The 26,379-nt window shown below is 54.2% G+C and overlaps 2 protein-coding genes across 8 annotated transcripts in view; both read right to left on the reverse strand.

Annotated features, from left to right (window-relative positions):
• The window catches only part of CELSR3 (cadherin EGF LAG seven-pass G-type receptor 3), a 34,213-nt gene extending 25,034 nt beyond the window's left edge, over positions 1 to 9,179 (reverse strand). For all 5 annotated transcript variants that reach the window (XR_012634320.1, XR_012634321.1, XM_074914729.1 and 2 more), the window contains exon 1: positions 6,062 to 9,179. Coding sequence is in view for 3 of the 5 variants with exons in the window: in XM_074914729.1 (XP_074770830.1) it covers positions 6,062 to 9,179 (3,118 nt within the window). In the remaining 2 variants the exon portion in view is untranslated. The remainder of the gene's footprint in view (positions 1 to 6,061) is intronic.
• Positions 9,180 to 14,183: 5,004 nt separating this feature from the next.
• NCKIPSD (NCK interacting protein with SH3 domain) overlaps positions 14,184 to 26,379 on the reverse strand; it is a 54,312-nt gene continuing 42,116 nt past the window's right edge. For 2 of the 3 annotated variants that reach the window (XM_074913944.1, XM_074913945.1), the window contains 5 exons: positions 21,502 to 21,582; positions 20,102 to 20,230; positions 18,103 to 18,195; positions 16,390 to 16,562; positions 14,184 to 15,852 (listed from right to left, as the gene is read on the reverse strand). In XM_074913944.1, coding sequence (XP_074770045.1) covers positions 15,649 to 15,852; positions 16,390 to 16,562; positions 18,103 to 18,195; positions 20,102 to 20,230; positions 21,502 to 21,582 — 680 coding nt within the window. In that variant the 3' untranslated portion in view covers positions 14,184 to 15,648. Of the gene's footprint in view, positions 15,853 to 16,389; positions 16,563 to 18,102; positions 18,196 to 18,225; positions 18,378 to 20,101; positions 20,231 to 21,501; positions 21,583 to 26,379 lie in introns of those variants that run through there. The other variant, XM_074913947.1, reaches the window with a different exon arrangement.

The raw sequence follows: 26,379 nt of genomic DNA on the forward strand, positions 1-26,379 counted from the left end.
TTGGAAACCTGGCTCTCCAACATACCAATACAACATTTACATCAGCACATCTCAATAGTGAGTCCCAGGACTATCCCAGGGTACAAAAGCCTTGCTGTAATATCCCCTACATGTGACCAATGAGTGGCAAACACAAGCCACCCCCTTCTCCTGGGGACAACGGGTCCAGCTGCCTGTGCCTCCCTGCAGGCAAGGTCACTCGAATGATGGGCAAGGAGTTTTCTGGGATATTTCCCTTTCCCTCTCTGCCAGGCTGACCCCTGGCAGGCAAATCAACTCGGCAGAGACAGCTTCATGCATCCTCTCCTGGGCATCCATGTAAGGTTCAACACTCTGGGCCCCAATTTAAATACTGACATGGGAGATGGGCTTGTGAAAAGGTAGGCAGGAGGGTGGATCTTGCTTCAGAAGAAGAACAGCTAAAGTACAGACCGCCAGCACCACCAAGGGCAGCCCCTCCTCTGCCTCAACCCAGCTCTTGCCCATGCCCCAGCACATGCTGACATGGGCAAACCAGGCGCCCAGGGCTGGGCTGCTCTGCCTCACAGCCAGAAAGCTGCAGGATGAGCCCTCAGCAGCTCTGGCTGTTCCCAGCCCCAGGGGCAGCTGTGTGGGTTATAACCAAGCACACTGGCATGGCCACCCAGTTAGAAGCACCCTGTGCCAGAGGTGTCATGGCCCGGCCTAGCCCACAGTGGGACCACAGTGCTTTACTGGTGTGAACACAGGAGAGCTGCTCCTTTACTCGCACACTGTAATCTCTGCCCCTCTCTCGGCCCAGGTACAACACCAGCCTGTGCTGTTCAGAGCAGGGAGGGGACACACAATCATCGAGGCGATCCTGTCCTGAGCCGTGCAAAGGCGCAGGACAGCCTCATGCTGCCACACCTCTCCTGCCAAGCAAGCGGGAAGTAACTGCACAGCACATCTCCCCAACACAGAGGTAACTAGGCCAGTTACAAATGAGCACCACTGCCAGGATGCACAGGACAGACTAAGGACCAGGTCACTGCCACCAGGCAGCCCTGGCCAGCCTGTGTCGAAGCCACACATGAAACAAGCCCAGCAAACCCCGCTCAGCACTGATTCATCTCCTGCAACTCAGTGCAAGGTGGCACAAGGGGCAGCAGGCTTCCCAGCACCCCATTCAGCACCTGCCCCGACGAGGACCAAGGGTGTACATGCCAGTCCCCCATCCCTGACCCGTGCCGTAGCTGCAAGCCTCGTGTGTAAAGCTGTCTTTACTGTTCCTCTTTTCCCATGGCTGCTGCGCTGCAAAGCCTTTTGATTTCCTTCAGCACCGTTTGAAGTTTGCAGTGCAGGAGGATTTAAAGATTGAAATGTCTCCCTTTTTTCTCTCCTTCTCTCTTCTACTCTTCAGAAGGTGAAAGATTTCTGGTGACCCTGCAAATTCCTGTGCAAGCACCAGCCTACACACCGGGGCTGGTGCTCTGGAGATAAGGCTTGCGTAAGGCTGAGGGAGCAGCAGTGCCAGTACAGTCACTCAGGAGCTAATCTCCTGGAGGAAGGGGGGGTATGCTTCTCTCTGAAATCAAACTGCTTCTGCCCCATGTAGAAACAAGGTGAGAAACCACTGCTCTGTGTGACATGCTGATGGCTCTGACATGGACGGCAGCATTAGCAGCGGTTACCAAACAGCTCCATCCAGCACCTGGCTGGATGTGCCAGGGGACTTAGAACTGCCTGGGCTAAGCACAAGTAACTGGCATCATCACCTGTGTCCCCTGAGGCACCTTCTCTCTGCAAGAGGCTCATGGGCTGCTGAGATCACCCAGCCCTGGGGAAAAAGGAGCAAGGGGAAAGCACAAGCTGGTTCAGCCACATATGCTCCCCAAGCTACCAGCAGCCTGGCATCCTTCCCTGAGGGACCACCTGGTGAGGCAGCACCAGCCACCACTCCGACACTAGCTTCCTTCTCAGCGCCGCGTCCCCACTCCCTCTCCTCTCCCTTTGTCCCCTCCTCGCAGTTTGCTTCTCTGGCCAAGTATGAGCTCAGTTTGAGCCCAGCTGCCTCCTACTCTCCTCTCTCCAGCTCATGGTTCACCCAGAAACAGCCACAAGGCCCAGGGGAAAGCTCACACCCTCCCTGAGGGCCACTCAGTGCCCAGCTATAGGCAGGCAGACATCTGCCTGATTTACGGCTGTTATTAGGCTGTGATGCTCAGTCTTGGGGCATGCCAGAGGCCAGCAACACCTCCCAGGAACAAGGAGGCTGTGGCTGGGGAATAAGGTGGGCTGCAGGGTGCCTGACGCCCAGTCCATGGCAGGACAGCCCAGGCTCCCCACAGCAATGCAGAGCCAACCCCAGCCCTACAGCCCTCCTTGATAAGCTCCCCCATAACATGCTGTCCCACCTCAGCATCACACCCAGGTCTGCCTCCCCCTTCGGCTCCGTGCAAGGGGAAGCAGATGGTTAAGAGAATGACCCTCTGCAAACAGGGAGAAAAAAAAGCTACCAAAAGAAAGCCCAAAGCTGGCTGGAGGCACTGACCCCCCTGGGAGGCATTTTAATCACGAATGCTCAGCCTTTCTGATTAAATCCTGTGACTGGAGAGCTGAAGCCTAGTGAATATTCATGCAGCAGAGCAGGAGCCCTGGAAACACGCCTACAGGGAAAGGAGCAGGGGCAAGGGATGCAAGGGGCTCTCATCCCCGTGCGGGGCAGCACCAGGTCATTATGTTTACACTTCCAAGACCGACAACTGCCAGCTTCAAAAGCAGCAAAACTACAGAAAGAAGAGCTCTGACCAGAGAGCAAGATATGTAGCTGGCTCCTCCTAGGGAGCTGCACTGTCCACCTGGGAATGAAGCTCCAAGCCTACACTGGAAACCACTTGGGGAGGAGCAGGGCTGCCCATCGCTGCCCAGCAGTCTCCTGGGTCTGCCAGAGTCCATCTCTCCTGTCCGCCTGTGCTGCCAGAGGCTCTCTGATCCCTGGGCAGCACCCCAGCCCACTGTGCAGCACGAGACATGGGCTCTAACCAACACTCCCACCCCAAGAGCCTTGGAGTCACTAGCAGAGGTTCCCCTTCCCCTACAGCAAACATTTTGGCCTTCAGCCTCCCAGGGAGGTCCAGGGATTGGGAAGAAGGCAGCTCAGCTCAAACGGCCTCCCTGAGGGGATGCACTCCTGTCCCTCATGTGGGGGCAACAGGAGCTGAGGAACAGGCTCGGATGCATCACCACCTGTCCTCTTCTGTGCAGCAGAGCCAGGGTCTGAGAGAGCAAAAGCCACTGCTCTGACTGCAACACCCTGAGCAGCCACCCCAGAGATGGCGAGGGTGCTCTGGGGACAGACAGGTAGCTTTCACATTTGCAGCTGAGGAACAGTAAAACACTTGCTGACAGAAACTGGGAAGGGAAAAGACAGGTATGGGTAAGGTGAACAGTCTTCACCACTTCTGAAGGGCTTTAGCAGACCTCTCAAGATTTTGATGATACTTGGCAGGTTAAGAGATCTCAGAAGTAAATCAGACTCCCCTCACCCAGCATAGAGAATGAATGTCACTCTCCTGGTAGCTCTAAAGACAAGGACTAAAATATAAGAATGAAGAAGACTCCAGAACTGTTCCCTAACCAGCAGCAGAAATCTTTAAGTCTCCCACCCTAACTGTGGTCAGCACCTCCAGCTGTGATGGACCCAACAGGAGAGGAAGGTGCTGAGAGTGGGCTCCTCAAGAGAGGAGAGACATGCAAGTTGTGAAAGGCCAGGGCAGCCCTGGGACCCTTACCCATCTTGAAAAGATGGTTCTGATGTGTTCAGACATTGGAATCAAGACAAATGTGCTCTAGGGGGTCTTCCCTGACAGGCTGGGATTTTAGGTGAGATATCCTGGACAAATGGGTCCCCTCACCAGGGCAAGCTCCTGGGCTGCAGGCCAAGGGGAGCTGTGTACAAAGAGCTTGAGGGGAACGGGGGCAATGCAACAGTCAAAGCTGAGTGCAACTGAGCCTCCACCCTTGCCACCAGCCCAGCAGCCTGTCCCAGTGAAACCAGTCTGGAATGGTTTAAAGTCAACACAACGTCAGTCTCCTACAATTCCCCAATTTCACACTGAGCTGGGGTCAGTTTCTGGCTGTCAGTCCCTGTGACAAGGCACAGGTTTGTGATGGCCCAAGTCTTCCCTGCCTTCTCCAAGGGCCTGTGCTGAGAAAACACAGCTCACAGGCAGGCAGAAAGGCCCCTTGCCCTGTGTTTTAGAGGGATCCAACCTCCCTCAAAGGAACCATAAAGCTCACAGGCAGGCAAGCTGCTGCCTCCTTGGATGCTGACCCTCAGGGCACACACCTAGGTGCTATTGTTGCTTTCCTGCAGGAGGAGGGTGCTCCGGCACAGCACTGCGCCTTGTCAAACAATGAAGCTGGGTCTGAATGTCCTGGCCGCCAGCTCTGCAAACCCTCCCGCCCACCCTCCCCCTGCACACAGCGACAGCATGGGGCTGACGGAGCTGCCAGCTGGGCGGGGGGCTTTGAACAATAAAGACGGAAAACCCAAACCAGACCTCCACCTCCACAGCCAGTATCAAAGCCAACAAAAGGCCCTTTTTCCAGTGTCTGACTTCCCTCCCCGGTTATAGCTCTTCCCCTTCCATCTTCTCCCCTCCTTCGTGCGCGCCCCTCTCCCAGTCTCCCTTCCCACTGGAAGATGACGACACTCTAATTGCAAGGGCCCCCTCGCCGCGAGGCGGCTCGACACAGGACTTCAGGACGTGATTGTCTCCTGCCTTTGTGCAGGGTTAAGTGTGCAAGGAGGCAAGGCTTGCATAAAAACACTCGGGCAGAAGCTGGAAAGGTCAAAACCACCCCCCATCTCCAGCAATGGGCATGTGTGCACCTGCACCCACAATTACATTTAACCCCCAAAGAACCCCAATCCACTGGGGGGCTGGTGCTGGCCATGCAGGATTGTCTTGAACAGGTCTCAAAGCCCTCACTCTATCTTTTGAAGGAAATCCTCCCCTCACTGCACAAGCCGGATAGAGAGAAGTGAAAAGGGAGGGCAGCTGGTAGCCAAGGACCAGGGAAGCATCACAATTTAATGTACAGCTCCCCAGGCACTCTTGGTAATTCGGTGCTTGGCCCCACCAAAGAGGGCTCTCGCCCTCCCTCCCCCAGAGCTGCTCCTCGGTTCAGCGATGGACAGATGCCTCCATTTCAGATCATGCATCTGCGAGCAAAGAAAGGCTGATGATGAAGGCAAAGCTCAGGCAGTGGAGAGCTCCAGGTCGAAACCCTGCTTGCTCACAGACAAGCCCCGAGGTCCATCTTTGCCCTGCCCTCAGGTAGGCTGGAGGGAACCCCAATACTCCCCAAAGCCACCCCAGCAGCTACCACTAGCATCTGCATTTGGATACTCTGGCAACACACATGATGCAAGTTTTAAGCACCGTACTCCGAGGTTCGTCACAGATGTCCCCTGCAACACTAAGTTGGCTGCAGAAAGGTGGTACCAGCTTTTAGAAGCCAGACTACCAAGCACAGGTGTTGGTAGGTGCCACAGCTAGAATCCAATCTGAACCATTTCCTACCAACAGACAGGCATTTTAAAAAGGGCTCTCCCGACACAGAGTTCAATCCCTTCCTCCCGAGCACAACTGGGAAGCACTCTGTCCTGGCAGGGAGAAGAGCCACCCCGGCTTGGGAGCAAAGCAGCATGCTGGTCCCTGGGCCAGCAGCTTGGCCACCCCAGAAACTGGCTGCTTGCCCAGGAAGCACCTTACAGCACACATCACAGCTTCGCTGGTGACAGCACCTCCAAAGGTGTCTCACTAGCAGCTACAAGCGATCCTCACAGCTGAGTAACGATGCTTTGTTCTTGCAGACCACCTCCGGCCCCTGCCCCCTTACAGAGCGCTCTCCTGCAGCATGCCCCCCGCTGCCACCCTTCCCAGCCCCTCCACTATTATCCCCTGATATTGTAAGGGACTCCCAGTCCAAATCTTGTTGCCAGTCCCCAACCCATCCCCCGCAGGGGACCATGCAGAGCCCCCTGAAGGTACTGCACTAAAGGTTTAATGATTCAATGATTTTCAGACCCTACCTGTGACAGTCACCAGCATGGAGGCCACGAGCGGACGGTTGTTGTCCAGCTTACGGCTCAGCCTCAGCTCCCCGCTCGATTGATTTACAATCAACAAGTGCAGTTCATTTCCCCGCTCAAAGGTGTAGAAGAGGCGATCAGACACATCAGGGTCATAAGCTGGGATCTTCCCTATGACCCCCGAGGGGAAGGTGTTGGACTTATTGGACACATAGTTATTGAACAGGATCTGGAAGTTCTTCAGAACAGGGCTGTTGTCATTCTGGTCAATGAGTTTGATGTGGACTGTGGCTCTGCTGACCAGAGGGGCAGAGGTGGCCTGCACTACAATAACATACTCGGGTTTTGTCTCATAATCCAGGTCTATCAAGGCTGTGAGCTCCCCAGAAAAGATGTCCATCTGGAATATCTCAGGGATGTTGCCTTCCACGATTTGGTACATGATCTGGGCATTGGGTCCCTCATCTGGGTCAACAGCCGTGATCTGGGCCACGACAGAGCCTACGATGCTGTTCTCCTTTACCAAGACCTCAAACTCTTCAGCAGGAAAGACAGGAGCATTGTCATTCACATCCTGAATGGTAACCTGGATATGGACAGGAGTTCGCTGAGGAGGGATGCCCCTGTCCACAGCATAAGCAGTCAGCTCATAGATGGGAACATTCTCACGATCCAGCCTGCGGACAGTGCGAATAATCCCCGAGGTGGGCTCTATAGTGAAGTCTCCATCCCCATCCTCCCCGTTCTGGAAGGTGTATTGCACTCGCCCGTTGGTGTGGGCATCCCGGTCGGTGGCAGAGATCTGGAGCACGCTGGTGAAGGGAGGTGCATCCTCAGATATCATGCCCTGGTAATGAGGGCTGACAAACTGGGGGGCGTTGTCATTAACATCATTCACCATGATTTCAACATAGGTGGTGTCTGCTTTCTGGGGGATCCCGTTGTCCTTGGCAGTGATAGCCAATGTGTACGTGACCTGGTCCTCATAGTCCAGTTCTGCCTGGAGAGTGATGGCCCCGGAGTCCGGATCGATGCGAAATTGAGGGACGTTGTCTTCTAGGTAGTATGTAATGCGGGCATTTTCCCCCACGTCATCATCCGTGGCACTGATCACCACTACGGTGCTGCCCACAGGCCGGTCCTCGTTGATGCTCACAGAGTAGTGGGCACTCTGGAACACGGGCCGGTGTGTGTTGGCATCAGTGATGTTGATGTGAACGTGGCAGTTGTCACGCAGGGTACGGTCGGAGGCCGTCACAGTGAGCACGTAGCGTCTCTCCTGCTTGTAGTCCAGCGGCAGAGACAGAGTGATGAGCCCCATCCCGCCTTGTGTGCTGATGGAGAAGCGGTTCCGTGTGTTGCCTCCCGTGATCTGGTAGGTGATAGCACTGTTCACGTCCCGGTCGATCGCTGTGACGCTGAGGACGCTGGTCCCCACAGCCGCATCCTCGTTCAGGCGGATGAAGTACTCCTTCTGGGTGAACTCGGGACGGTTGTCGTTGACGTCCATGACAGTGATAGTGACACTGGCAGAGGCAGATAAAGATGGAGAGCCGTGGTCCCGAGCCTCTACCCCAAAAAAATAGTGCTCAACCGATTCCCGGTCCAAGGGCCCACTGACGGTGATCCACCCCGTGGCACTGTTCACCACGAAGGGCGTGTCAGACGAGACCCCCGTCAGTTTGTACTCCAGGCGCGAGTTCTCACCGTAGTCCGCGTCCACAGCCTGGATGTGGATGACAGAGTGGCCAAAGGGAGCATTCTCCAGGACAGAGATTTGGAAAGGAGTGCTGACAAAGATTGGGGCATGGTCATTGATGTCCACCACCTGGATGCTGGCCATGCCAGTGTTGTTAGAGAGGGGAGGGCGTCCCGCATCCTGGGCCCGGATCCTCAGGGCATACTCTCGCTCCACCTCAAAATCCAGTGGGGCCACCACCTGTATCTCCCCAGTGATGCTGTCGATGGAGAACTGGCCCCGGCTGTTCCCGCTGATGATGTTGTAGTGGACCAGCGCGTTGTTGTCCTTGTCCAGGTCCGTGGCAGTGACGCGCAGGATCTCGGTGTGGGGCCGTATGTCCTCCCTCACCTGCACAATGTAGCGCTTCTCGCTGAACTGAGGGGTGTTGTCGTTCTCGTCAAGGACCGTGATGTAGACCTTGACCGTGGCGGAGCGGGGCCCCGGCTCCCTCCCCTGGTCGTTGGCCTCCACCACCAAGGAGTACCTCTCCATCTTCTCCCTGTCCACCGGCCCGCTGGTGGTGATGAGGCCGGAGCGTGGGTCGATCTCGAAGACGGCGTGGGCAGCCCGCTCGTTGACGAAGCGGTAGCGGATGTTGGCGTTGGGCGGGGAGTCGACATCGGTGGCCCGCAGCTGCAGTATGGGGTATCCCTCCTCCACGTTCTCCCGGATGGTCTCCCGGTACTCGCCCTGCTCAAAGACGGGGTCGTGGTCGTTGCGGTCAGCCACAGCGATGGCCACCATGGTGGTGGCGGAGAGACGGGGCGCCCCGTGGTCGGCGGCCGTCACGCGGAAGTAGTGCAGCTCCATGCTCTCGCGGTCGAGGGCCTGCGTGGTGGTGATGAGCCCGGCCTGCGGGTCGATGCTGAAGAGCTCCCGCGAGCGGCTGTTCATCAGGGCATCCATGGAGTACACCAGCCGCCCCGCCTCACCCCCGTCAGGGTCCTGGGCCGCCACGGCCACCACCGCCGTCCCCGCCGGCTGGTTCTCCGCCACCTCCGCCTGGTAGTTGTACTGGGGGAACAGCGGGTGGCGGTTGGGGGCTGCGCGCCGCCCCCGCCGCCCCGGGGGTAGGGACGGGAAGGGCAGCGGGCGCGACGGGGCGGCGGGGGGAGGGCAGCGCGACGGGGACCGGCGGCGCGGCGCCGTGGGCAGCCCCGAGGGCACCGCCGCCGCCCAGCACGGCGCGGCGGCGGGGCAGCCTCCGCGGGCCGGCGTCCCCCCCCAGCCCGGCGGCGGCGCGGCGGCCCCCAGCCCGGGGGGGAACAAAGGGAGCAGCAGCGGCAGCAGCAGCAGCAGCGGCGGCGGCGGCGGGCCCCGGTGGTGGCGGCAGCAGCGGCGGCGGCTCGGGGCGGCCACCGGCTCCTCCGCCGCCATGGTGCCTCGGCGGCCGCCGCCCGGCCCGGGCGCACGGCGGCTGGGCTCGGCGCCGCCCCCGCCTAGCGGCGGCGATGGCCGCCCCCCGCGCCGCCGCTGCTGCTGCTGCCGCTGCTGCCGGGGGTGGCGACGGCGACGGCTCCTCCCGCAGCCCCAACATGGCTCCCGCCGCCCCGCCCCGCCCCCGCCCCCGCCCGCCCCGCCGCCATCTTGAGGGCGGGCGGGAAGCCGTCGGTTGCCCGGCCGTGCCGTGGCGGTGCCGCCTGCCCGGGACAGCGGGCACGGCGTCAGGGGTGCGTGCCCTCGTGTGCGGGACGCGCCTGTCCCGGGGCGAGGGGCGCGTCCCCTGCTGCCAGCCGCGCCAGGCGCCGCGCGGGGTTGCCGCCGCCTCCACCATGTGCCGCGCATCTACCGCGGTGCGAGGCGCGTCCGCCCGCCCGCGCCTGAGACCCGCCGGGCGTCGTGCGGGCCCTGGCGGGAGCCCCGCCAGCCCTCACGGGCGCTGCCGGGCAGGACAGGGCAAGCCAGCCTGCGGCGTGGGGGCACCGGCCGAGCTGCCCGCCGGCACGGCCCGCTTGGCCCAGCCTGCTCACAGCCGCCCGCCAGGGCTGCGCCTCCAGGCGCGCAGCGCCAGCTCCGGTGATGGCTGCCGGTGGCACGGCCTGGCCTCCCCTCGCCGGTGCTCGCCCGCTGGGATGTGCTGAGGGGCTGGGTCCCAGCCAGCCCCTCGGCCTGCCTAGTGCCGCGGGGACGCTTGCCTGGGCCTCAGGGACACAGAGCCTCCAGCCGAAGGCAGGTGGGGATCCCGGGCCGTAGGGACGGCGGCCCTCAGCGTGCAGTTCCGCTTACGCCCACCGACACCGCTGCCGTGGCACTGCTGGGCACCGGGCAGCAGGCGCGGTCCTTGTGCCACCACAAGCATCTCCGGGACCAGGCTGCTTCCCCAAGGTGCCGGGAAGAGACCGTGGGGCAAGCCGCCCTGCCGCTGGCAGGAGGGGCGAGGCAGGAAGACACCGGCGCTACACCGGCGTTTTGGCAGGAGGCACTGCCGATGCTCCGCAGCCCTAACAGCTCCCTCCGCCCAGCCGTGGCCGTCTGCAAGCAGCACCATGTCTGGCATCTTCAGGCATGGGTTTTCTACGGTGTACATGAGAAAGGGCTTCCCCTTGTGCGGTGCCGCAGGGCAGTAGCTCTCCCAGGCAGTGCCCAGACACCTGCAGCAGCATCACAGCCCCAGTCAGCCAGCCTCACCACCCACGGGCACCCGCACGCGTGGCAGGGATTTAGCTGGCCCTCTCCTGCGCCCCAATGCAGACCTCAGCTGCCGCCACCCACCAGGTCAGTCATCACTGGAAAGAAAGTTGCAGGTTGTTCTTCCAGCATCCATGAAAAAACCCTGTTTTTCTAAGGAAAATTCAGTTTGTGGCCCTTGTGTCAGGATGGTTCATTAGTGCATCAGCCTTGCAACTTAGCTGTTGGTTTGATCTCAATCAACCAATATCGCAGCCTAATCCACCGAAGCTTGTAATAGGCTTAGGAATAACAGGGGTTTACGTCCTCATTGGTGTTCAGTTCACTGCAGCGGGGGAAACATCCTTGGCTGCATCCTGTTGAAGAAGAGGGGAGCGTGAGGCAGGGTGGCTGGGGCGCATCTGGAGAAGAGCCATGTCAGGGAGGAAAACACCGTAAATCCGGGAGATGGGGAGAATTTACAATGGGGTGGGGTAGGGAAGGGCAGGGAGTACATGAGACACACAGTGCCTCCATGCACATCCCAGCTCCAGGGGGGCTGCAAGAGCCCCTCGTGGTGCTGTGCTGGATGGGCTGTGGTTCAGGGTGGGTAGGCTGGGGAGCAGGGGGATCCCAGTGCCTACACCACAGCCAGGCTGGGCACTGCTGGCACACCTTGTGCAGCTTCTGTGTAGCTCCCAAAACCACACAATGTTAACAGCAGGATGGATTCACACTGAAGATGGGGCTTCTCTGCTGGCCCAGCCCTTGCTCCCAGCACTGCTGGAGTCACGTGCAGTCTCCAACACTCCTGGGGAGCCAAATCCACTCCCACCCTGCGGGAAACCTAATGAGGCTGGGCAAGGTCCCACGGTCCCTTGGCAGAAACGTGAGTGGCTGCTTTGGAGCTGCACGCTGCTTATGACAGCGCGAGCCCTCTGCACAGCAAGGAGGAGGTCAGAGATGTGTTGACCCCTGAGCACAGCACGTCTGGGGACCTCAAGGGGGTCCAGCTGCCACTGCCAGGGTGGTGCCCTCTGCACCAGCTGTGGAGAGGACTGCATCATCCCACATGCTGCAGCTGCAGTGCTGAATCCTGGTGTCACCAGCGCTTTGCCTCTGCCCGATGTCCCATGTTCCTGTGCTCCCCTGCCAACCATGACCACCAACTGGCTCTCACCTGGCTTCGGTTGCACTGATGATAACAGATGGTCCCCTATCAATTATTGTTAGTGTAAACGAGGAGGTGGGAAGAGCACTGCTGCTTGCTGATTTGGGGTTTCACTGCAAGCAGGCTCCCACTCCCAGGATGGAAAGCAACCACAAAGCAGGGCCTGCAACACGGCCAGCAGGTCCCCAGAGCACCTTGCACCATCCTCACAGCTGGTGGGTCTCTGTACAGGGCTGGTGCCTCCCTTCCACCACCATCAGCCACACAGAAGCCAAGGCCAGGCTTCTGCACCACCCGGGCAACAGCAGAGTGGGCAGAGGCAGCCTGGGCTGAACAAATGTCTCAGGTTCACCATGGGAAACACCAAGCAAGCCCTAGAGTGGTGCTAGTGCAGCTCAGCACATGCTGGAGAGAAATTGCCATGGTTGATGCTTACACCTGGTGGGTGTGGATTTCTAAGCCTCTGGAGAAGCTGACACGTTAATTTAAAAACTCCATAGGATTCCTGAACATCAGTACCTCAGCCACCACAAAATGCCTCCGGCTTGGCTGATCCAGCACCAGCACCGACAGGGCTGTGGCTATGCCAGCTCTGTGTGTATGGTGCCCCGGAGGGATTTATATTCTCCCCCTCCAGGCCCTTGCACACCTGCCGAAGCCCTCTGGGTACCGTCAGGCTTACACTGACCGGCAGAGCAGCCCCAGCCCCAGCCCCGCTCACAGCTTACCCAGGAAACCTCATCTAATAAAGGGCAGTGCAGCATCCGCATGTGACAGGAACATGCTGGCTTTGCGCAAGCCCCCGCCGCTGGCTAGATTATACATCACACCTCCTCAAACCGGGGATTTGCAGCCAAGAAACCCAATCAGGAGAGAGGCAATGCTTTTAAAAAATTATGAAGGCTTTCAAGTTTATTTGTTCTAATTACCCAGCTGACAGCTCTGGGGAGGAGGAGAAAATCATCGGGGTATTACTGCCACAAAATAGTAGTAATCGAATCATTCCAGACAATAAAGCAGAGGTGCAGGTCACAGGCAGCACATAGCTCCCTCCCGTGCCAGCCCCCCAACACCCCTCACTGCTGCACCGCAATAAAAACACACAGATATGAGGCAACACCACTCCAACGGTGGCCTGTTGTGGCTAATAGCAACACAAGCATGTTCTCTGTGTCTGTCACCCATGTGCAGAGCAGGAACCACTGAGCGGGCTTGGGGGTAATGAGCTTAGGTGCTGCAGCTTGATTCCCTGCGATGTGCAAAGGCCTTTCCTTGGCGGTGGGTACAGGTCTCCCCCAGGACCCCCACGGGAGGCTGCTCCCCAGCTCTTCCAGCCCTGGCTACAGTGACAGCACACTGGTGGTGCAGGTGGGGTGATGCTCACTGGGCAGCTGGGACATGGGGTGAGCGAGCCCCAAAGACAGCAAAGGCTCAGGGATGCTGAAGGGACCTGCCAGCTCTGCCTGTTCAGGCTCAGCCCAGCCAGGGCTCTGCCAGCCAGCCCCCCGTGGCAGGCAGGGTGCTGTCACAAAAGGCTTTGCCCAGGCTGTGCTCCTGGCTAGCAGGGCCACGGCTCCTGCCCGCTTCTGGGCTTCCACCGGGCTCTGGGCTTGCCCTAGCCTGGCACAGGAAAGCCTGGGCTGCGTTACTGAGAGCAAGTGCTAGAGGAACATCCCACTGCTGCAGCGGGGCAGGAGCCGACCACATGCCCAAGCAACACCCAGAGGCAAGCTGAGGCTAGCTCAGGGGGACGTGCACTGAGCAAGGGGGCACAGCAGAACTACAGCAGGGTGGGCACTCATGAGCACTGGCAGCCCCCACGCATTGTGGTTCCCCCCTAGATGTGCAGCTTGACTCACTGCAAGGCTACAGCAAGGAAACACTGGCCAAAGAGGCAGGAGCTGGGACACACCCCTGGCCACATTTCTGCAGGCAGCTGTGCTTGCTGCAGCCTCCCCTGTTTGAGGGGGTAGAGCCTGCACCTGGCATTTACACCTCTACTCTTGGCCAGGGCTGTAGCCCACTGCCCCTGTGGCTGCCCCAGGACGCAGCCAGGAGCAGACACCAGCTTCCCCGCTCCCAACTTGGTGCTTTACCAAGCACCTGCTGCCCTCCCACCACACGCAAGCCCTGTCATCCAAGGCACCCCCAAAGCAGCACACACGGGGCTGAGGTTTGGGAACAGACACCCGCAGCCAGAGCATGATTCATTAGCACTCGATACAGACCGTTAAACCCTCGCTGCACGGGCTTGCTGCCTCGGCAGCTCTGCTGGGAGCCAGCTGAGGCTGCGCTGCCTTGCAGGAAGTGAACTGCCGAGTCCAGCTCTGCTAAACCCTTAATCTGAAGCAGCGATGCTGGGCAGGCCCACAGGGGTGATGGCTGCGGCCCTAGCAGGGGTGCTGCCCTCCACCACTCCTTACCTGCCATCAATGTGGTAGGAAGACACAATGCGAGAAGCTGAGTGTGGGAAAACTACTGCATTGCTCGTGTTTGAAAATCAGCACCCACTGCTTTGCCTTAGCAGGCAGCAGGCAGCCCAGCCACCCCCACCGCTTCAGCCCCCCAACAGGATGGGGCAGGCAGGGCTACGTTCACAAGAGTCCAGTTTAAGACATTTTTATTTTTCTGCATGTTACACTTAGTGTTTAAGAAAATACAGGATCCCTTTTGACATTCATACATTTTTACAGGGGAAAAATAGGTTTCTCTGCGAGGGTGGTTATTAAGTTTGGGCATTCCCAGGCTGACTTCAAGAGGTCCTCACCTGCCTTGGCTGCCAGGCCAACCCCCTCCAATCCTGAGCATCACTGCCCCAGTGCCCAGAGTCTGGGCCTGCAGAGCAGAGCTCGTGTCATCACCTCAAGCTAAAAGAACAAAATACAGTTCCCAGCATTTCCAGTTCCACCTTCCAATAGCTCCTACTCTGGATACGGCAAAGGAAGAGCTGGGGACAGGGAGCGACCAGACTGTGCAGATACAAATATCTAAGAGACCCACGTTAGTGTGTGTGACTATCTGTAACAGGGAGTTAATCCCATTTGCTAGAAACCTAGAGGAAAGATAAATAAGGGTTCCCCACACTCGTGCATAGTCACAAACAGCTACTGGACACCAGGATCACACTGCCTCTGAGCGCCGCCACGTGCAGAGGGAGGGCAGCGAGGCAGAGCTACTATGAAGCTCAAGGCAAGAAATCCACACGCTTCACGAACAGAGCACGCCTGCCCACACGCAGCCCCTCTGCTCGGGGCCCTGGGGCAACGCTGCGAGAGAGGAGAGGTGGCAAGCGGCAGCTTTCACTTGGCAGGACACGTCTTTGCGCTGTGTCCGGGCCAAAGGCTTCCTAAGGGCAGCATCACTCATGTTGTTGTTACTTCTAGGCTGCCACAGTGTGCAAGAAATTCAGATTTAAACATCACTATAGAAAGCAGATTGAAAAAAGCAGCTGCTGGGGTAAGATCTCTATGACCCTAGGTGGGCTGCTACCCAGAGGCAAAGCTGATGGCCAGGAGGGAGTGAAGGGCTCACTAGACGAGGCGTTAGACAGCGAGCGAGCTACCTCCCCTTGGCAGGGCTGCAGCACATTGGCACTAGCAGCAGAAAACAAAACAGATGTTACAAAAGCTTCTTCCAAGCACCAGCAGACGCCACTTGGTCACTGCAGGGAGAGATATGCACATGGAAAAGAAGTGACACTCTAAGGCCTTTCTCTTTGGGACACCGGTGCAGCTAAACACCCCCCACCCCAGCTGCTAAGTCCCTCGCAAGCTCTCTGCCCTTCCTGCTAACACCAGCCCCACAAATACCTCCTGCCTGAGTCTTGCAGGCAAACCACGTGCCAGCGCCCACCTCACTCTGACTTCCCCCCAGCACCAGGCCCTGGGGGCACCCCATGCCCTTTCTGCCGCTGGCGTTTCTAAAGGGCTGGCAAACACTGTCCCACCCTTAGGCCTCGCACGGAGGGATATAAGGTATGAGCTGTACTGGAAGGGAATGGGGAGAAAGTGTCAACAAGGGACATCGTCGATCCAAGTGGTTCAAACTCCAGTCCAAGCTGAGGGGCGGTTAGCTGGTACCAGGAGAGATTTCTGGGAACTCCTTATAAATCTCCAAGATGATCAGTTTGTCCATCTGGCACTGCTGGCCCTCCTCCTCCTCCCCCAGGATGCGCTGCAAGATGCCCTGCAGGTCGGAGAGGCGGTGCTGGTGCTGCAGATAGGGCGTGGAGCGGATGATGGCGTGCATCAGAGATAGATACTCCATCCTCAGCTGCCAAGTGGGAGGGGAGACAAAACACAGAGCACAATGAAAGATTTAAAGTGAGATAAACAAGCATGCCAGCCTCCGTGACAGCATGAGCACAGGAACAGCTGCTGCTGCACCACCAGCCAGAGAGCGACTCCAGAGGCACCTGCTTTTCCTTAAGGCTCATTAGTAGCTATGGAAAACTCTGCTTTCCCACAGCAATCCAGTGCTGCTCTTCACCCGCTCTTAAATATGTACGCATCCCTGCCTCTTGCAACACCAAAACAGAGAGATCCCTCCTACTTCTACTACTCACAGAGGGTCCCTGTTCCCAGAGGGACCTGGTGCAGACCACCAGAAGCCTGGCAGATCTTTCTTCAAACACACCTTTCTACCACTGTGCACTGGGCCCGATAAATCCCCACTTACTCCTCAGCCCCCAAGGTTGAGAAATGTCGTGCCCACCCAAGGACTCCACTCTTGCCTGCACGAGCGGCCCCATGGTGGGCCAGGAGAAACATTGTGCTCCCTTCCCCAATGCCTATGGGTTACTGTGAGCACCTTGTCTCCTGGGGAGAGATCAGCAATCTGCCGCACCAGGATGTCTATCAGGACCATCATGTCTGTGTGGTAGAAGACGCTGGCTGTATCCTTGCTGGCAAAGATGTCCTGCAGAAACTTCAGCACTGAGTGCGGTGGCTGAGGCTGATGCTTGAAGATACACACCGGATCATCTGGGGGAGGCAGAGACTGTGCTAAGCCACATGCTCCCCATTGACCTCCTCCTCCATCTTCAGCACACATCCCTTCATTTGACCCTACAGGCTTTGGAGAGGAACTGCCCCTGGCCTCGGCCAGCCGCTCCCTGCCTGTGGCTAGCTTTTGTGCTGGCAGACCTTAGTGCCTTGCACAAAGCTGCGTAATCAGGATGGCAGCTCTGCAGGGTATCAAGCCGAGACCAAACTCATTAGTATTAGCATTAATCATTGTTTATGTTTCACCTACCATCCCAGGTGAGAGCTCATTAGCACATCACCTCTCAGTGCCTCCCCTTTTTGCTCAACAGCTACCACTCATTTTCTCCCTCATTTATTAAGCCTGGTCCAATAACCACTCTGAAAAGCCCATCAGAGCCTGTACCAGAAACAAGCTTTCACCACAGAGACCAGGCTAGTACCATCCCAGAAGCAAGAAAGAAACACTGCCATGTTTAAATGAGTCACCACATCCTGTTGTCTTCCAAAACACATCCTGTCAGACTCCCAAGAGGGGCTCTGGGACACTGCAGCCCCCCCAAACCCAGCAGTTGTCAGGAAGGCAGGCAAAAGAGAAGCATCTTCATTAGATTGGGGCCCCCCTCTTTATTCCCCCAGCCCCTTGCAGTAAGGTGATCTCTGCAGGGAATCTGGCAGGGAAAGGGCTAAACAAAGGCTTTGGGAGGAGGCCAGACAGAAGAGCACCGAAATGCCGGCTGCCCTCAAACTGGTATAGTGAGGAGACAGTGATTTGCAACCCCAAAGAGAGCTAAAGCCAGAGTAAGATGAGCTGCAAGCATCACAGATGAGTTATTTACCAGCAAATCAACAAAATGAATCTCAGGCAGCAAAGCCCCTGTGCTCCAGAAGGTATTAGAAAGCACAATAGTGGCATGCAGCACAGGCAGAAATACCTGGCACCGCTCTTCCTGCGGAGATCTCCAGCTTTCTAGCAATCTGCTTTGCAAAAGCTCTACACGTACAGTGGATTTCACTCTATGCTTGGAGCAGACACAAAGCTAACCCTCTGCCGGCGGTTCTGAAATGGGAAGTTCCACTCTAAGCAGCATTTTGGAAGGCAAGACCTCACTCTGGATCTGTCCCCTGGGGCAGATGATTGCCAGCACAGGCTGAGGTTTGTGTGCCAGTGCTGATGGAGCCCTGTCTGTCCAAGGACAGAAGTGGCCCAGGACCAGCTTTCCTCCCAGACAAGAGCTTGCCTGCGTTGCAGCCAGCCATGCCATGAGATGGGGCGGATCTGAGCCAGTACATGGAAATAGCAGCCCTCTCTTCTAGATGCCATCAGCATTACTATTCTTTGTGCAGTTCCATCCTCAGCAATGCAGCCTGTCACCCTCATAAACTCACCAGGAAGCAGCATGTCCTGCTTGAGCTGACAGCTCCTCAGCTACCTGCATCCCTGACACATCCCACCCCTTAACGAGCACCAGGCTCGTCTCCCCGAGTCACCATTAGCTGCACCCCCTGCCAGGCACGTAATAGTGCCGCAAACACTCACCTCCCCTGTTCAGCAGCAGCAGCAGCTTTTCTGTGAAAGTCTTGACATTCGAGTGCTTGCTTATTGTAGTCATGATCACACTGTGTTCTGGAACTAAGGGAGAAACCTGTTCAGCACATCCCTTTGTTTCCTGAAGACCACGGTAATAAAATAAATGGTGGAGGGCTCCTATTTCGCAGCAGTGCTCTGGGGAGCTTTGGGGAACCAGTCTATCAGGGCTACAAAGTTTCAGCCCCACAGGGTGGGTGAGCAGGGAGAAGGAAGGTAGAATAAACCTGGAAACAACACATGAAATACTTGAGACTTTGTGCTTTCTATATTCATCTAATTTACATGTGGGCTCCAGTCCTGCCAGCCAAATACTGTGAAATACCTTGAAAAGGCTTTATGTTGTCAAACAGTAGCTCTGCTCACAACCCTCTGAAGCCAAGGGCTCCGCTCTCTGCTATATTCTTACTTCATATCAGTAGTGCCCTGCTGGAATTTACTGCCTCTCAAGCTCTTATAAGAAGGGCTGACCAGGTCCCAGGAACATGCCAGAACGGAAATGTTTTTCTTCCCAGCACTTGGCACCAGGCTATGCAACAGTAGGGGCTGAAGAATTCTTCTAGGAAATGTCCCCTAGCCTGCTTTGGGAGTGATTTGTGGTAACTAATGTATGTTCATCCTAGCAGATCTTATGCATGTGTGTGAGCGTGCACACTCAGAAGCATCCAAACAACACAGTGTGGCTATTTCTGTGGCACAGGGTTGGCAACCCTATAATATTTCACAGGCTGCAAAGTGCTTTAGGATCCTTTATGCTGAAGGGCATCAAGATAATATGTTTTTAGAAGAGTTTTTGAACTAATGCTGCACCACTTAACTGTATAATAGATAAACCTTGCAGGCAGAGGAATAAAAAATTCAATCTACTAATAAGCAACCTGAACATCATTTAGCATGTTCTTAGAATCAGAGAACAAGTCACTGCTCTCAGCTACATCCCAGGTGGGCAATAATCCCCCAGAAACACACTGCCTGTCATGCATTATTGCCTAATTACTGCAGCCGGGAAGTATATGGGTAAGTGTGAGAAGGGGTAATGAATGAAAGTAGCAGAGATATACTTAATCAGTCTGCGCAATCAACTTTCACACGAAATTAGAAACTTTCCCATAAATTTTAATGAAGCACAACTCAAAATAACAGGTAAATTACTGGACACGTCCTTGTTGCTTTATCCTCCCCTCTCTCCACGAAGCCCAAGATAAAGCCATGAAGCAGAACAATAGGAAGTCTTGTTCTAAAGACAACTGGAGCAACAGGACATTTTGGGTTAAGGAGGGGCCGCCCTTGGCAGGACCCTAAACTACTCTCCAGTCTTCCAACAACAGGCTTCAAAACTCACAGGCAGCGAGAGGGCAAATGCCCTTCTCTAGGGACCAGATGTGTTGTCTTTTCTCATGGAGCTCAGGAAGGGAGGACAGAGAACAAGGGCAATCAGGAGAGAGCACAGCTCAGGTCAACATTGAAGAGCCTGGCCCCAAAACACAGGCACTGCACTGAATGAGCTTAGGAGGGGCAGATGGGCAAGCAGAAGGTTTGTCAAGACCTACAGAAGGCAGAGGACTTTCTTTCTGGACTTATACTGAGAAATACCTGCTAAGGCATCTTCTCTCCTAAATCACCTGTGCCTACAAGTTAACTAACCCCACTCATGTTCTGCAAGTGCAGTCCAGTAACTGCTTTGATCCAGGCAGTATGGAAGTACAGAGAGAAATCCGCTGGGCTACACATTGCTGCTGTGCCCCAGAGGGTCAGCTGGTTGGACATGGGCTCTCAGACAATTTTTTCCTCTAGGGTTTTGCACAATATTTAAACACAGTGTATTACCAGAAGCTACAGGAGCTGGAGAGGTTATCATAGCACCATGAAGACCCAGTGGATCCTCCTCATTCTTCATACCCTCACTCCAGACCACTGAAATCCTGCCAAGGCAGAGCAGCACCAAACCAACCTGGAATGTGAAGATTGAAGGCCAGAAGGACATTGACAAATAAGTCAGGCAGCTGGTCGGTGGTGTCCGAGGGCAGCCCGTCCTCAATCACATCCAGCAGAAACTGCACGAACTGAGAGTTGAGATGTTCTGTGCAAGGAGAAAAAGGGCATTTATAGCACAGTAAAAATAAACCAAGCAACAAGGGACCATGCAAGTCACTTATCCATGCTTTTATGCTTAAAAACCATTAACGGAGTGCCAGTGTCAGCCTCCAGGGAATTAACAGCCCTGCAAGAGGACTAGACAGACCACTGAAGTGTCTTTGTGCAAGAGATAAGTGGCTCAGAGAACTACCCACAGTGCAGGGGAATGCTGAAAGTTGGTCCCTCACTGGCAATTTTTTGGAGTAAATAAAACACCAAATCCTGTTCCAGCTGTTGTTGCAGCATCACTGCTGCCAATGAAGGCTGCTTCAGGTAGGAAGAGATTTTGTGTTCTTGACCACCGATTCAATCTATCTATTTAAAAAAAGTAATCATCCAGATTATTAGTAATAACCCGTTTTTCAATTTAGCTATTAGGAAAGCTCATGTAAATAAGTCCACCTGCAGAAAATAATTGCCAGGGTTACATGAGGAGAGAAAAGCGGGAGGTGTGGAAGCTCATTCCACAGTCTCTACTGCACCATCTTAAATCTGGTATGTATTTACTGGGGTATTAAGGGGAAGCTAAGGAGATGCTTACAAAAATCTCTACTACATTTCTAGGAGGATGAGCCCAGAGTTTCCCAAATACAGGGAACATAACATGGCCTGGAGAAGCAGCAGGCAGGCAGGGCTTTCTGGCTGAAGTTTAGAATGAAAGGACAGAGGATAAAACAGGCAGATCTGGCATGTTTGCACTTCCTTACTGACCGTTATACCCTTAATCATCTCTGCTTCCCCTAAGGGCTAGAAATACACAGGGCTGCACCCTCCTGTTAGAAGGGAGACCAGGAACAGGCCACATTATGCAGCTGACAGCTTTAGTGGGCGTTCATGGAGTGATCTGGGCTCTCAGCCTCATCAGCAGACAGAATGTCTCTGAGGCAAGTAAGAGGTGCGTGCTTTCACGCAGGGCAGAGGTAAAATAAAATGCCACTTAGAGCAATGGGAAAAAAAATCCACCCCTTCTGCAGCATGGCATCAGTCCTCTACTGCTCTAACCCAGATTTGTGCTGCTCTCTGGAAATCTGGCATCTCAGCCCAGAGTTCTGGCAGCCAGGCTCTGCTGATAAAGACCAGACCCCGCTCTTGCCCTTCTTGCGCTGGGCTTTCCCCCTCGCTGCCTCCACCCTGGCCACGGGGACAGGTCCCGTCCCTGTGTCTGCTGGTGTGCCCCACATGTCCCACCAAGCTGTAAGCGTAAGCTGCTCTTACCGTAGTGATGATACGGCAGGGGCTCCCCCATGGAGAACATCATTGCCAGCACCAGTGCAGAGTAACACATCTTTTGATGATCTGCAAGATAAAGGTTCTGCTATTAGTTGTTCTGAGGATGTTCCCCAGCTGCAGCTGGGAAGTCACACATTTAATATAGACATTTAACACTGATTAGACTGCTCCTCATTCCTGTATGTACTGAGCTATAAGGGTGTTTTTCCCCCTGTTTAAGCACACCACACACCTTCTGTGCCATGCGTTTCCAAAGCAATGTAAAAATAATCACAACAAGAATTCTTGATTTTTTTCCTCTCCACCTAAAGAGGATCTGGGCAAACTGGATCTGAATAATTAAAAACCGCCCCTGCACAGTCCCAGGACACATCCCATAGTTATGTAATTACTGAACCCAGAAAAAGCATCCATCTGGCCACCTCAAAATACTGACTGTTCCAACCAACACCACCCCCGGACAGCTACACTGCTTGTTACCATCTCTGCACCGCTCTACTTTCACTATCTCAGCTCTGCCTGGAGGTATAAAAGGTCTCTGGGGAGGCCAGATCACTGCTCATGGCTCAGGCTGTGCATCTGCCCACCTCCCAGGCCACACGTGTCTCCAGCATTAATACATCCCGCAGCCTGCTAGTCCAAAACAGTTTTTGCTGGCAGCAGCTGTACCTGAATGCTCCACAGAACCACAGCCAGTACCTTTCCCGAATTGTAATTAATGGATACACCTCAATAGCTATTTGCAGAAGCAAAGAGAGTCATAGAATAGGATCTATGTCATCAAATGTAGCCTCCATCCAGTTCAGCAAATCTGAAGATGATCAGAAAAGGAGCATTATTTTTATAAAGTAGGTTACCACACATACTGGCTAAATAAAGTTCAGCTATATCTCCCAGAAGGAGCCTAGGGACACTTTGTTACAAGGAAACTGAGGGTATATTTATAAAAAACTGACCAAAATTACTTTTCATTAAAGGAATATGTCCCTTCAATGTATGATACGTCTCCCAACATACTATTTTCTTGCACGATACATGTGGGTTCCAGAATCTCCTCAAAACCCTTCAAGACATTGCCCTTCTCTATGCACAAATCAACCCATCTCTAAGCACCTACATCCAGCAGTTTGGTTTTGACTGCACAGACTGACACCTTCACTGTCACCACATACTCCTGGACTTGGCCAAAGGACTTGCAACACTTGGCGGCTCTTAGATTTACTGTTAGAACAGGGGAAAAAATGCTAGTGAATCATTCCAGCCTTGTGTCCCAGGAAAGTCAGCTCTGTGAGCAAAGCCTCTACAAAGAACATGCAGACTTTGTCAGAGCTCCACAAGATGCCAGAGTTTTCAAATAGCAAATACTTTGAGTAAAAATAGATCATTTGGGGCTTAACCAGAGACACTACAGCATTAACAAGATTAAGAGTTTGTAGGAGAGTGCTCTAGACCATGTGGCAGCAAAGGAAAGCTGGAAACTGCTGTTTACTCTTGGTAAACAGAGAGGGAGGATATTCAATGACTTAAATATAATTCATACTTATATAAGAAGCTCTCAGCTATAAGGTGTCAGTGATGCCAAAGCTCACTGTAGCAGAAAAAACAATCTGACAAACTGTTCCCACACAAAACTTCTTCATTCTTCCTTCCACAGCTTCAGGAGCTGGGTATCAGAGGCAGGATACTGCAGTAGGTATGTCTACTGGACTGGCTGTTCCCATGTTCCTTGTAAGGCTTTCATGAACAAAACGTTTTCCCTCATCACATCAGGAACAATGAAATAATGATCTGAGAACCAGAAGCCAGTGATAAACATGTGGTTGTAGCAAATATGGAGGAAGAGATTAGAGATGGGAGGGGGGAGGGTAGTTTTACATGTCCTTGGCCCATCTGCCATGAATTGATGTCCATTCATCTTGGTTGACAGCAAACTCCACTACTAGGTGGTAAATCTTGTTGTATTTGCCTAAGGATGCTGAATCAAAGGAAGGTGAAACCAGTCAGAAAGCTGAACTTGGGGCAAATACAGATTAACCCAGTGCACTCACTCAGCACAGACTTCACAAGACTCACCATGCTGAAGAACAGAGAAACTGTCAGTCAAAGAACAGCTTATTTTTTACCTTTCAGAGCAGCACCAGTGGCTTCAAGAAAGTTAATAGCATTAATACAACCCTCCTGAAGCAGAGGAACTCTGCTGACAACAGACTGCTAAGCATCCCTCAAGTGGCCGTGAAGGGCAGGATAGATGTGGCTGTTTGCCCACCAGACTGCATCTCCAAAGTCTGTTGAGGTACTGGTTAAGAAAGCTGCTATTGCGTATGAAAGATATCTCTCAGATGCCTTCAACCTCTTAGCTTCCAACCTTTGCTTCCAACCTCTAAGCACAGCAGTGCAAAATCCAGGCACTGAGAGCAGACACAACTGTCTACAACTGAAGGGAAAAGAGCCCCACAGCTGACTTGCATGTATGCTGAGCTGCAACAAGGGACAAAGTCATGATTACAGACTGGATTATCCCTGTCTGTTTTCTCTGGAATTGTTCTGGCTAATTCTGCCTCACTGTGGCTTATTATAAGCTCTTCTGACACTGATAGATGTGCAGGCCAGCCACAGCAAAGGGAAGTGGCTGTCCAAAAGCAATAAGACCCAAGCATCTGGCAGAAGAACTGGCCAGCAGCCAACATGTCTGCATCAGCCCCAGGGTAACGCGCCTTCTCATCAAAGGCACCCAGCATCCACGCACAGAGCTTCTGCCTCGGCTGCTCTTCAGTAACAAGCCAGGAGGGATCCCACAGAGCTGCTGCAGCCAGTTCAAAGCTCCCCAGTTGCTTAGTACTGGCAGCAATTGCTCTGGCCCCTGTCATCCACAGATGGGATTAGCTATTCCATGGTATGTCACAGATAAACTGCTATTCCCCAGTTTTTAGTACCAAAATGAACTCAAGTTGTTCTAGGATTCAAGGTCATGTCTTCATGCAAGTTACCACTTGCCATTTGCTGGCAGAACAGGGAGCAGTAAGCACCAGAATGTTAGGATGGAACTACTAATGCCCTAAAACACCTCTGAAGAACAGACATGTTTGGGTCACTTCTATGCAGCTCTGCTGGGAAGACCAAGGGGACTAGATGCCACACAGATGACATCTGTGCAAGCACCTGCCACAGGCTTAGCACGAGGAAGGCAGCACAGGATCAGGGCACCGATTTGGGAGGCTCCTGTAACCAAAAGTGGTCTGTCAGCAAAGGAAGAGCAGCTTTCCACACTTTGACTGTACTGCTTATATATTACAGCAAGGAGGGTAAAAAAAAAAACAAACCCTCACTTTGAGACAAAGCTAGGGAAAGAAGAGATGCTGCAGAGCTGCAGGTTGGCAGTTTGGAGGACACAGCAGAGCCACTTTTCAGTCACTTCTGCTGCAATACTTTTTAGGTCCCCAAAGCAGAGCTAACGCTGGGAGATATGCCTGCTTCAACCAGAAGTGCCATGTGGAGATCAGCAAAGTCATGCAGGTCAGAGCTGAATGCTCCATCATGTCAAGAGCCTGAGTTAGCTGTGCTATCTGGGATGACACAGCCCCTGGCAAAACGCCCTGGACAGCAACATTGTGACCAGACAAGTGATAAGAAGGGCAACCAGCCCACCCTGCACAAAGGCAGTTTGAGGAACAGAGCAGGAAACTGAAGCCTGTTTGGGCATGGTACAGAAAACGCTCAACTGGAGACAATCTTTATGAATTAATGATGGATGCATGATAAAGTTTATTTTTGGCAGCACAAAATCAGGAGTAATGTTGCCACAGAAGCACAGTCATAGTCCCATAACCAAGTATGATTTGCTTCTTGAGCAGTAAAATCTCATCCCAGAGAAGAAGTTTCTCATGCATAACCAGATAAAACACCAGCAGTGTGGTAAGCTCACTACACAGACTTGATAAGCAGTAGTAGTACAAAGAGAAAGCACAGCTAATGCAGGCATAATCATCTTGGTTCCACACTACATCACCAGTGCTTTGTCCTGCTCCGAGCTGAAATAATATTTTTCAGGCACTCTTCACCTTTGAAATGCCTGCACTTCAAAGCATCTAAGCAAAGACGAGCACAAAGCCTTCTGCAACAGGCTTTATTTTCACCTCTCATACCCCTTTCCAGATTAGCCCCGTCATCCCTGTCCATCACACAGTCGGGTTGGCACAGTCTGTGATGGGATGCTGGGAACGGGGACTTCTATTATGCATGTCCAAGATGGTCATCTTGGACATTTACTTGGCTCACATCAAATGGATGTGACTGTCCCTGTTCTGCGCAGACTTGTCAATCCCTACACAATCTCTTCACAAAATTATAGTTCTCCACAGCTCCATGATGCCTGCAGCAAACCAACAGGCTAGATACTGCAATCAGGGCAGCAAGGCTGGGGCTCTTCTGATTCGATCCACATGGTCACTCAACAGCTACTGTAATTGTGGGTCATGATTAGTAGAAAACAATGGATTTTCAATATCCCTTTAAGGGGAAAAGTAGTATATGCCACTGCCAGCACTGGTGACCTACAGGCTGACTCCAAAATGGGGAGTAAAGCTGTGACTGCCCAGGGCCAGGCATGTGTGGGGACCTGGAAGGGAATGTCAGGGGAGTATTACTACACATTTACCTTCCTCAGCATCTGATCCTGGCTGCTGGGAGATAAAGGACACTGGGCTAAGCAGGAGATCTGAGGGACAACACTAGCAAAATCTGACCACTCCACCACCACTGAGCATTTGAGCACATGGAGCTCAAAGGACAGGAAGGACATTCCTGTTAACAGCAGGGACAGCTCATCCTAACAAAGGGAGCAGAAGCATGATCTAGAAGGAACAT

The sequence above is a fragment of the Athene noctua genome, chromosome 10 (genome assembly GCF_965140245.1).
Source record: "Athene noctua chromosome 10, bAthNoc1.hap1.1, whole genome shotgun sequence".
NCBI lineage: Eukaryota > Metazoa > Chordata > Aves > Strigiformes > Strigidae > Athene > Athene noctua.